General features: G+C 30.7%; 1 protein-coding gene across 1 annotated transcript in view; it reads left to right on the top strand.

Annotated features, from left to right (window-relative positions):
* Window positions 1-13037, top strand: part of LOC113363942 (COUP transcription factor 2-like) — a 134016-nt gene that overhangs the window by 14248 nt on the left and 106731 nt on the right. The window contains 1 exon segment of the mRNA XM_026606421.1: window positions 8556-8705. Coding sequence (XP_026462206.1) covers window positions 8556-8705 — 150 coding nt within the window.

The following is a 13037-nucleotide window of genomic DNA, read 5'->3' as shown; positions in this document are numbered from 1 at the left end:
TCTTTCAAAAACTACCATTTTCTGCACATTTAGCTCTGTATCTCCGAAACTGCTGGACCCGCCTTTGCCAAAAACTAATTACTACTTCTTCCCGTCATTACGAATTGAATGTTTTTTATATCATTCGAATCCGATGCTCCGAACTCTCAAAAACTCGATTTATATTTTATGCATTCTTTGCTCCGTATCTCCGAAACGGCTGAACCTGCCTTTGCCAAAAACTAATCAGCATAACTCCCTCAATCAATATGTATCGAATGTTTTTTGAACCATTCAAATCGGTTGATCGGTGCGCCCGAAAACATGACCGAAAAATTGTATTCATACATACATGCACACACACATACATCCATTTTTTCTAAGGTATGCCAAAATGTTCAGAAACCTTCAAAACGTCGAGAAATGCAAAAATTTTCAATTTCGATTTTTGGACGATTTCAATAACTTACCCTAAGGGAAGTTAAAGTTGGATAGCACTTGATAAAAATAAATGATTTTTTAAAGTAAATCTGAAGATTTTTCATAAACTCAAAAAAATCAACTAAAATTATATTGAAGGAAGATGAAAATGCAGGTCTTTATGTGACCTTTAATTACAAATTAAAAATAAAAATGAATATGACTAAACAATTAGAAGAAATTATTGCGGATGGCCAATACCATTTAAGGGTATGAAAAATAGATGTTGTCCGGTTCCTACTTAGTTGCACTGAACGAGTATATAAAATTTCATAAAAATCGGTCAAAATTTTGATATCACAAATTATATAATGGGTCCCTGGTTGCTCATTAAAAGGCGGTTCAATCTTTACATATTTAGCTTAATATCTATAAGCATATAATCGCAGATATCTTAATGACAGAATATCCTATACTTAATTTTATTTTTGAGTATCTATTTACATATACTATTTACTAACTATGATTTTTATTTGAGTGAAAGATTTAGTACAGGTGCAAAATGCATATATAAATATAAAATAATAAATGTGAGTCGTGCATTTAATTTGTAAACATATGTAGTAATATATTTTCCAATAACTTTCTTTTTTCGGTGTATCGCGCCTGTTGCAGTTTTGTCGAATAGAAATGAAACCATCAATCGTATATATAAATTAATCGCCGGTAATAAAATTGAAGTATCAATTTTATAGTTTATGTGTTTTTTGCGATGTGGGATAGTTGTTCAACGTGGCGTGCGTCTAGTCTAACAAAGTGTAGTACGCGAGTAATAGAGAATCTAATAAGTGCCGTTACTATACGGTGTGCAGTCGTGACCGCGAATAAGCCAGACGGTACGCTAACGATTTAATTGCATAAACGCCGGTTACCCACGGAAATATGGAAACACATATATCTCGGCGCGCCGCGCTCCGGTTATCTGTAATAAATAGCCGGCCACTTACATTATTATTCAGATACCGAACGGACCGGCTAAACTCTGGACTGTATGATATGCGTGCTCCCAACCTTCATCGTGATTATTCCTCTTGTTCGACGATATTACAATATTCTTTGTATTTATATATCAAGATATTACACCAACGTTCCGGGCATAAATATGACAGAGTGCACGATATGTCCGTCTGATATTGACACAAGTATAATAAATGTCTTTATTTAGACGATATCAGACAACTCGAGTTGTATCATTCAAGGTGTTATTTTATAGATGTGCTTTATACTATTCTGCTATACAACGACAAAGAGCTGTGGTCACTGTAATCTGGTCAAATACGATTATACTGAAGATTTTATTTAAGTTTATCCATTTATTGCCTTATCATCTTTGATACTAACATTTTGTATACTAAAATAATCCATATTCAATATTATAATATGATTTTAATATTATAATATAAATGACATCTCAGGATATCCACGTGGTTACCAGATTATGATTCAGATTGAATTTGATTCAAATATTAAGATTCTTCATTATTATTAAAATTAATTTTATTTTACTTACTCATAGAGCAGACTTATTTCAAAAAACTATTTTGCATGTTGAGTTCGAAGTCTAATCTAACAACTTATAACAAGATTCTGGTATAAAAAGTAGTCTTGAAACCAATATAACTAATATGAACATGTGGAATTTTTTTGGGGGTAATGCAAGTCAAACCAACATAATCATTTTGCAAAGATAAAAGCACAAAAAATTCAAACAAATATTAGATGCTTTCAAGTATATCCCAAATGGACTGATCCACCAAGACTAATATTTATACAGTAACAGAAGAAATCAGAAAATTTGCATCCGAGTTAACTTGCGAAAGGCTTGCTTTTCTTGAACCATTCCCAGAAGACTTCTTCCCATTCTTACCCAAACTTTGAATGACTGCCACAGGGTAGCATTTTAAAATACATCTGGTCAACTAAATTACTGAATGCCTTTCCAAGTAGTTTGTAATTATATGGAAATTAAAATAAATTGAACGCATTTAAACTACTATATATAATTGTAATAATCAATTTCTATGATTGAGCATACATTGAGATTATTCCTACAATTTTGTTCAACCATTCAATGAATTCCAATTCTGAGCACATGTTTTTCTTGCGATTCGATGATGATATTTAACCACATTTCATTGAACACAATTTGTTAGTTAATTCTTATTTATTACTGATTTGTGATTATGGAAGATTAATTTAATTTATATAGATATATATTTTCGTAATCATAAATGATGATATACATAAACGTCGTAGCAGCATTTGTTGGTTAGTAATAATATTCAATGTGTAATTATTTTAAATTATATTGTTCGTTATAATCTCATTTATGTATATCATTTTATATATGTATACAGAGTGTTCTATCTATTTCCCTTACTTATTTACATATCCAGTATATTTCAAAATTTAAATATTATCCTGTTATTCAAAACTGTTTTCTCTCCACAGTGTATCAAATGCGATCAAGTTGATACACATCAGTACTTAATATTCAAAAGTCAGACTTTGGGCAACGCTCACGGGGTTTTCTATAATTTTCTTGAAGAAGTTTTTGACCTACAGAAATGTTACGCAAATCCTTCGATTATCGTGTCCAGTGTTCATCATGGGTGTATGCGAAACGAATTAATCCGTGGCACACACGATGAAAGGTACGGGGTTTCTAATAGAGGAAAGGCTTGTGGAAAATTATCTATTCGGAAATTTATAGTTATAAAACTATTTTGTCGATTACAAAATACTAAGTCATCAATCAACTGTTAAATGTATCATCGCAGTTATGAAAATTTCTGCAAAATTTTCAAGATATTTGTATAGTATATAAAACTTAATGCTTTTAATTTTTTTTAAAAGAAATTTGGAAATTCAGGTTTGTTCTGTTATATATTGTTTTTAACTATTGAACTCTTTATATGTAATTTAACAAACTATATATTCTGTCAATTCATGGTTTGTTCAAGATTTTATATTTTTGAATTTTTATATTGGCATGTGATAACAGGTTTACTATTTTATTGATTTGTCAGTTACAGCCGAGGCGACTTTATTTTTTGAAAAAAATTGTTGTATCTTTTGCATCATGTGGTAAATATAGTCCAATCATATGTGGGCGTAGAAAGATTTATGTCATAGCTGCTACTGCATTTTTCAGTCAAATTGTCATGAACTTTTGTCAAAAATTTAATGGTTTCTTCAAACATCTCTCTTTTGTCCCGTATGTGTCAGCTTAGCAGGATGTTGAAAGATGTCTTAGGAGCACATATTTGTCAATTCCTCTGAAATTTGTTACTAGCTCTCTTTCTCTTAAATAAGAAACGGTCTATTCACGAACGTCATTTCATTTTGCTAGTATCAAACTGCACGAAGTAGCCGCTAGACGAACGGACGCGTTTTAAAGAGCGCTGCGCTTCCGCGTGAACACATTTCCAAAGGCGACGTATAATACACCTTTCGGATTTGTTAACAGTGCTTTCCACCCACATGTCAAAATCAAATAAACTTCGAAAAAAACTTATAATAATAGTATTTTAAAAATTTAATTGAATGACATCAGGTTTGCTCCTTATTATGCTCAGTTTTACAACCTGAAATGCATCAGGTTTCATATCAGTGCAGTATTGGATTTAATTTAAATTTAGTTAAAATTAATTTTATTTTGATACTTATAATAACATACAAATTACATCCTAATAACTCATTATCAGATAATGATACAGCTTTATTATTTTGTTAATTTTTAAAAATTTTATTAAAATTTTTAAAAATTTGGATACACCTTACCTTGCTCTGATACATTTTGATTGTTCACCCTTGATATTCGCCCGGAACATTGCTTTCCATCGAGGGATATTGGACAGTTTTAGATACACTTCATTGGTTTGAAATCTGTTTAATTTAATTACCGTTCCAAGTAGATTTTTCTATTATATTTGGCGATCACTGTTCCATTTCATGGGCCGCATAAGGCCTGTTGGCATCGTATCGTCGCGCATCTATGTTGCATTAAAGGATTTGCACGATCTGTATAATACACTATTTCTCACATTTTGATATGACGTCTCTTGTAATTTTGCATTTTCCGAATGTTATTGCGCATAAGAAATACTTGATGTGTGTAATAAACTCTTTCATTTTGTCGACAGGTATCTGTAATGCTATTTGAATGAAGATAACTTTATAGGCAATGCAATTTTCACACAATCCTAGACCAGAGATAGAGATTAAAGCAATTGTTTGAGAAAATATACCGAGATCATTTCTTGAGTGATGAGCACATTACTTCTTATTATAAAATCTGACAACTTTTCAAATCTGAGTAGTATTATATTTTTATTATCAGATTCATAAATATGGTTTTTAAATACTACTAATTTTTACCTTGCAGAAGCAATATTTATTCCTTATAAATAACGTAATTTCTAATATCAATACTCAATTGTAATTAGTCACTTAAATTAACTCTTTTTCTATAGTTTTTAAACAGAATTTCCAATTCATAACCTTCAGCTATAAAATTTTAGAGCTGGTTGGCAAATCTGATTATATGATAGAATAATTAGTCTAAAAAACGATGCTAATAAATGCATGTTCTCTCCAGGTAGTATCGGTCTTTTTGCAATGATCGCGTGGATGGCACAATAATTTTTCATCACCAGTAATCATTTTTCCTCACATTCCTGTGTTTATCATGCTATATTTCTATCTTCATTGTATGGTCGGCCTATTTGTGCTTCTGGTTAGTACGAAGAGTCAAACAAAAAACATATAATGATTTATAACACCTAATTAGGGTTAAGAGAACCTACTTCGCGGTTCGGCCTTTCTGACATAATGACTACAGCTGGGAATAGTTATTTTTTATTTACATATTTTATATGTATTACCAACAATAACGGAGTATGATGGTGATTGTATGTTTGCGGATATGTAGTGTAGAAACAATTAAGCAAAAATAATCATAGTTTTATGATAGTAATATTTATTAATAATTTTATTGTAAACAAACAAAAGAAATAATTTGTGATATCTTAAATAACGGTTTTGGCAATGCTTCATTTTCCATTTAAATTAGTTTTTTTTAAATTCATTAAAATTCATTAATATCTTTGATAATCTATATAATGAAAAGACAAATTAAGAAAATTTCAGAAAAAATATTTTTCCTGTGAATAAATTGGTATTATATTCAATTTTTTTTATTTTGATTATGTTTATAATATTTTAATAATTAGTGGATTAAATTGGACTTTATGCAAGAACTGTAACATTTTGAACTGCATAACAAGAACGGCAATTTTTGTTTAGTTTTTCCCGTGATAAATTCCATTCTATATCAATTAAAATAATTAAGTTATTGTCTAAAACGGTTATTCTCCTCAATTTTGTTCCATCTAAATTGAAAGTAACGACCGTGTATTGATTTTCTAACAACTGAACAATTTAATTCAGTCGTGGTTTACCGTTTGGTTTCGCATGGACAGGTTTCGTGTTCTCGCAGGCTGTTTTGATTCTCTTACATCGCCAATTGTGATTTCTTCAACCAAGTGAGATAGAAATCAAACTTTATATACAATAATTGCAATTTAATAAAATCTGTTCACATACACACACACACACATACTTTTTCCAAATTTGGTCTCATTCGATTCAGAATGGCTTGAAACGTCGAGAAAACATAAAATTAGCGAATCGGATTTTTTGATGAAAACATAAACTTCTCCTTCGGGAAGTTAATAGATGATAAAAATATTGGTGAAAATTGTTTAATGACAGTATATTATTTAGTTAATCTTGGAATTTTGCTATATCTTTTTGGATTGGTGACAAGACATCTGTATTAAAGTATGTATGTCATGATAATCTTTAGTCAGCATTCATATTTACCTACATAATGTTGAATGTAATTTATCCTCCAAAGTTCCATTACTCAATCCATTACCACGATTTTTTTCTGGCTATCATCCATTACCCCAGTCTTCTTACAATCTCACTCAGTTGTGACCAATTATGATTCAAGTGTGTAATATAATCTGCTTATCACAAAAATCTTTAATAATAATTTGCCGTAGATTTGATTATGTTTGTCTATTATATATGCTAATAGGTTTCGTTTACCTGGGCTTCAACGTTTATGCGTGATGTGTGCTGAAGATAAACGCGCTTGTAAACGCTTTAACGCGTGACGAGGGATTTTAATTTATTATAAAATTGAGTGAAAACGTAACAATTTATTAGTACTATAATTATTTATATAACAAACTTGCAATTATTACATGCATAGCAATATATAAAAAATATGCAGTCAGTGAGTGCAGTTTAAAATAAATTTGACTTCTGGAAAAACAACATACAGATTAATGAAATTTTGATTTATATTTGAGATCAAAATTATATCACCATGGCTTATAGAACTACTTTGTTCTGATTGCTATTCAGTGGTCCTAAGAAACATGTCTTACTATTTTTACATGTTTTATCTTGTTTTTATAAAAATAGTTGAACAGCTTTTGTTTGAGACAGGTGTGTTTCGGCGCCGTACAAACAAATCTTCATATATACCTAATGTTGTAAAAAGAAAAATTTGACAAGACATTATAACGAATTATACAAAAAAATATGCCAGACATAAATCACTCGAAGCTGAGCATTTAATATGTTTTGACACATCCAAGCGGCCAATTTTGCAACTGAGCTTTTACCGGTTGAACTGCTTTTCTATAATATTTGCTGATATAATTGTAACAATTATATAAACAAAATAGAGGTTTTGGTATAAAGTAGAAATTGCATCAGTAAAACGACATTATGACTCGGGCAACTTTGACTACCATTTATTCAAATCGGATGTTCCGTTCCGTCAAAAACTCGATTTCTATTTTCTGCACTCTTTGCTCCGTATCTCCCAAACGGCTTGACCTCCCTTTTCCAAAAACTAATCAGCACATCTCCCTGTCAATAGGAATCGAATGTTTTTTGAACCATTCTAATCGGTTGATCGGTGCGCCCGAAACACACTCACACACACACACATCCATTTTTTCTGAGGTATGCCAAAATTTTCAGAAATTTTCAAAACGTGGAGAAGTGTAAAACTTTTCAGTTTAGATTTTTGGACGATTACAATAATTTACCATACGGGAAGTTAAAAATATGCAAAAATATTTAAATTGATCGTGTTCATTTTCTAAAGTCTATTTGGGGTCTTTGAAAAATGTTTTGTGATCTTTTGCTGTTACTTGGGTACCCAATTCATTTTTTTGCTTTCTAAATCGAAACTTATTTGCAGTTATTCTATTTGACTAATACTTTGTCTATAGCGATACTCACATGTTAATAAAAATTTCTTGAATATTATTTGATGAGCACTGTTGTTTATTTTAAATAATTTGAAAACCACCATTCACGTTGTGCCTCATGTATATTTTTACCCTAAATATAACTATAAAATATTTTATCTCAGACTATTACGAATCTGTTCGGAATCTTATTTTTTGTATTAGATACCTATGTCGTTTTTTTACATGCGATGTTTTTCTCTTCACGCTCATTTCGTTCGGGCGTACTACGATGCCGGAGTCTTCGCGAGACTAATTATTTCGTATAATTTGTAATTAATGACGGATTGTTCCTCAGCCAAGATCGTCATTAGTGGCATACACCTTGTAATGTATAAGCTTGTGTTAGGGCATTGTGATATTTGAATGGGTGGGCATACCGCCGCTATTATGTATCGGTCTAATTTATCACACTCTGAAGATGCACGGTTCTGAGGATTTGATGTTTTTTGAATTATAAAAATTATTCGTTGGATATGGAATTTAATTAACAAATTCTTCATTGTCTTATGCTCTATACATGCTCTAGATACTAAATAAAGTGATGCATATTTATCCTACAACATTAACCAAATTGGTTGACTGATTGTGCACTTGAAATTGTTCAATTAATACTAGGATCGTTTTGCAACTGCACTTATGAGTTTTTCTTAAAATTCGCTAATTTTAAATTGATATCTAGGTTAAATATTATTTGATTGTTGATTACTTTTATAATGAAAATGCATATAAATCTAATTGTACAATGTATTTTTTCAGGATGCAAGTCATTTTTCAAACGTTCAGTACGAAGGAATTTAACATACTCGTGTAGGGGGAACAGAAATTGTCCAATAGATCAACATCACAGGAATCAGTGTCAATATTGTCGACTGAAAAAATGTTTGAAAATGGGCATGCGACGAGAAGGTGAGTTCAATAATTAATTTTGTATGTTTATTGCGAATTTAATTTTAAATTGTTTTGTGTGTACTTATCATTTTTGGTACAAATTGTTTTTGACCAAACCAACTTTTTGTGATATAGTACATTGGTACATGGGACTTACGATATATGTCGAGAACTGAGTACGTAAAAGACAGAATAATAACATCGTTTATAACTGCACTAATTGCAGTTGTTAAGCGGAAAAGAAAAAGGAATGAATTTCCCACCGCACTCACATATTGCACAATTGGCTTGTTTGATTTTATCACGATTACAGTAACAATGCATAATACATAGAAAAATCGTATTTGCACCGCGTCTTAAGACTTTGAAACAATTACTCTGCGAATAATTAAGACGAAGATGGTACATTGGCTATATATATATATATATATATATATATATATATATATATATATATAACATACCTAACCATAGCTTAGAGTTTTTCAATTAATCGCTCACATAAATCATTTCCAACGTATGATACTAAAATGCGGCTTAAATACTGACTGGAACTGCATATAATTCCTCTCATGTCCGCAGAGAACAAAAAAGTTTATCCTTTCTATTTTCTACCCATTAGGAATTATAATCCGTTTGGCAAATATAAATTTTCATATTTGGAATGATATTCTCTATGCTAATCGTGCTATTGTGTTTGTGATACGTCCGTTACAAGGGAGTTGTCTTCAAATATAAACTGTAGTGAACACAAGTTTACACAAAAATTTTAATTGTAAAGATGGAACATTTTTGGACATTCAAATATTAAAACATATTGTAATAAATGGAATATTTAATCATTTTGAAACAATTTTCATTCATATAATGACAAAAATCAACTTTATAACTTATAGCATATACTATAATTAGTTATTACCATTATAAAAACTCATACTTATTATTAGACAAATCATTTGATATTTTTTGATAGAGCCAATTTTCTTTGCAAATAGAATTTATTACTCATAAACTTTCATTATTTTAATACCACAGAGCAGTTTCAGACCAATATTTTTTTCATTCGAACCACTGTTTCAATGTCTCATCGTTTTGCATAATCCGTTTTTGGGACCACGATGGTTTATTGGCGTTTCGGATTAGCGTGTCGTGTTTTCAAGGGGTTGCAAGGTCACCCTTGACTTTCCTCGTCGACCCTGGTCGAGACGCTCAGCGGGGCATCGGCCAAGGGTCATCACTAATTAGGACGAACGGACACTGACCAACACACGTTGCACCGATTTTTTGGGTCTTCCTTATATTGCAATACTTTTCTCTCTTCCTGCATAACCAGTTTTTTTTTTACTTTCGCTTTATATCGTGTGAAATGTTTACCCGCAAAATTCGTTAGGTCATTTAAAATATGTGGACATGTTTACAAAGAGGATTATCGATGTTTATTAATTTTTTGAAAGGATAATGGACTACAATAGATTACAAAATATTTTGTTCATAATTCTTTATTGTTTGTTCAGAAATTTTAACGGTCATTTCTACTCAATGCCATGTTGATGCAAAGTTTCTGATCAAAATTGTATTAATGTAAGTCAGATTCTATATTTTGCTTGATTTCATTTTTTTCACTTACAATAATACGTTATATATATTTTACCTTGAAATTTTTAAATATAGTGTTTTATTTGTACAGCATATGCATTCATAAATCCTTTTGTTCTTCATTGAAAATCTCTGATGGCATTTGATCATATTGACCTCGTATTGGCCTGTCGTTGCTCAATTAAACTTTAATTGAGTGTATGCGTGCTTTTATTTAATTGGCCAGTTTTTATAAAGCTTATGCTTTATTGGATATACCATGCATGTAAAGTGGCATTAGCCATTGTTTAAAACAGCTGAGAAGCTGAGGAAATATGTTCACTTCGAAATCAGACAGTGATGGAAAATTTAGATTAATATAGCAATTTTTAGTTTTTATAGAGTAAACTAGTAATCTCTAACAAAAAATTTAAGTATTTAATTCAAATAATAATTAACTTCCCGTAGGGTAAGTTATTGTAATGGGCCGATCATCGAAATTGAAAATTTTTACATTTCTCGACGTTTTGAAGGTTTCTGAACATTTTGGCATACCTCAGAAAAAATGAATGTGTGTGTGTGTGTATGTATGGATACAAATTTCCAGTCACGTTTTCGGGCGCACGGATCAGCCGATTTGAATGGTTCAAAAAACATTCGATTCCTATCGATAGGGAGAAGAGATGATTAGTTTTTGGCCAAGGCAGGTCCAGCCGTTTCGGGGATATGGAGCAAAGAGTGCAGAAAATAGAAATAGAGTTTTTGAGTGAACGGAGCATCCGATTTGAATGATCTAAAAAACATTCATTTAGTAATGATTGGGAGAAGTGATTATTAGTTTTTGACAAAGGCAGGGTCAGCCATTTCGAAGATACAGAGCTAAATGTGCAAAAAAATTTAATTTAATTGATTCAAAAAAACTTTCAGCTTTTTAAAAAAATTGGTATCTTTTTTTTTTCTTTTTTTACTTTTTTTTGTATATCGAAAATAATTCAGATTTTATGTTTAATTCTGACTAAAGTTCTAATATACTTTAAACAAATAATTTTAACTTTGCAATTCAATTTATATAATTCTTATAAATATTAGACAATGTTACAATATTTATAATAATCTATTTGAAAACATTCAGTATTCCTCGAACATTTCGTTACGGTACGGAAAGTTCCAGCAATTTGCCTTAAGGCACGATGCCATACACCCCACTAGTTAATTTATATTAATCGTGTAATGTAACGGGTATCCATAAAAGCATCAAATACTACAAAAATCACTAACACAAATTTCAAACTATCTCTTGGCTTCAATTGCTGCTTTTACCAGTTCGTCTCTGTTGATATCGTTGCCGTTCAGGGAAGAAAACATAACAAAATCGCGATAGATCTAGGACTTCGCGCCATTTAAGTTCTCTAATTAGCGGTATGACGATTGCACGAGCGTGCAAAGGTCAGGTTTAATAGCTCAGTGTGAGAACACGAGGCGAAGCTGGAGCTCTGGTACCTCGGGTTCCAGAACACCAGCTCTTCGTGTGACAATTAGCCATTTAAGCTTAGCACGAAGGAATAGAATATTTAATAATTCATTGACGAGTTAAACTGTAGCTTGGTCTCTTTCATCTTTCATACTTTTAATACGTTCGTCAATATAAATAGATTAATAGATAGATGCATGCGTTTTATGGGATGCAGGATGAGTCAGAATATATAGAGCAGTAAAATGCGACTGTGCGAATGATCAGAGAAAAGTAGCAGCTGCGACTAGATGACTTGATTATTTTAATTTTAATTAATGCAATAAAATTTCTTAATTTTAAAAGTGGCAGAAGAAATAGCTAAATATAGAACTATATTAGCAATCCAAACTAAATTCAAGAATTTCGTTATAGATTTGTATGAAATTGTCTAAAATAATGAAAGTTCTCTGCATAACATGATATCAATTTAAAAATACATTTAAATTTTATTGCAGCTAAACTATACTGATTTTAATAAAGTTCAAAGGGAGAAAGATGAAGTATGCTTGTTTGAACAAGTTTCCATTATTGCATTTATTCAGCGCCCTTTATTAACACGATTGCTTTTAAAGAGTCAAAAGTAAATTTTTGTTTGATTGTATACATAGAGATCACTTTGTTTGCTATTTTGCTGTAAGTTAAACATAGCTGGTTATAAACCATTCTGGTGTTTATAGCTATTGTTTTTTAATCCATAATTATACCACAAACGTCCTGGGAGTGTCGATGGTATGGTTGTGACACTCGCCTTTTTTGTATGATTTGATTTTATGACTATTCCATCGTTTTTAATAATAGCATTCGGTATTTCTACGTAAACAAATGCTCAATTTACCATTTATTCACTTTATTGCTGATAAAAAAATGGAGTGGCACAACCGAACCAGGTGTCCCCTACTTTTGTGATTTCTGCCAAAAGCCAAATGTTTGTTTTATTTAATATTTTATACATAATAATTAAATTAATTATTTTTGTAATTGAATAATCCTCTTTTATATATATGAAATATAAATAATTAATTAATATTTAATAGACAAAATACAATAATATTACATTAATTCATATAAAATTAACATATTTAATTTTATTTGCTAACACATTTACCATTAGCTTCAAATGAGGAATTATAATTTCAATCAATTATCCCAATAATTAATTTGCTCTTATTTTAATTCGAATATCAATAAATTCCTTCCACTATGGGTGGTCTCCAAAGTCTTACAATCCATCTTCAGTGGCTTGTTTTATATCACACATTATT

Source organism: Ctenocephalides felis, unplaced genomic scaffold (genome assembly GCF_003426905.1).
Source record: "Ctenocephalides felis isolate EL2017-DRISC unplaced genomic scaffold, ASM342690v1 CF-g0.4_SCAFFOLD_00845, whole genome shotgun sequence".
Lineage (NCBI taxonomy): Eukaryota > Metazoa > Arthropoda > Insecta > Siphonaptera > Pulicidae > Ctenocephalides > Ctenocephalides felis.
This window is presented reverse-complemented; position numbering and strand designations above follow the sequence as displayed.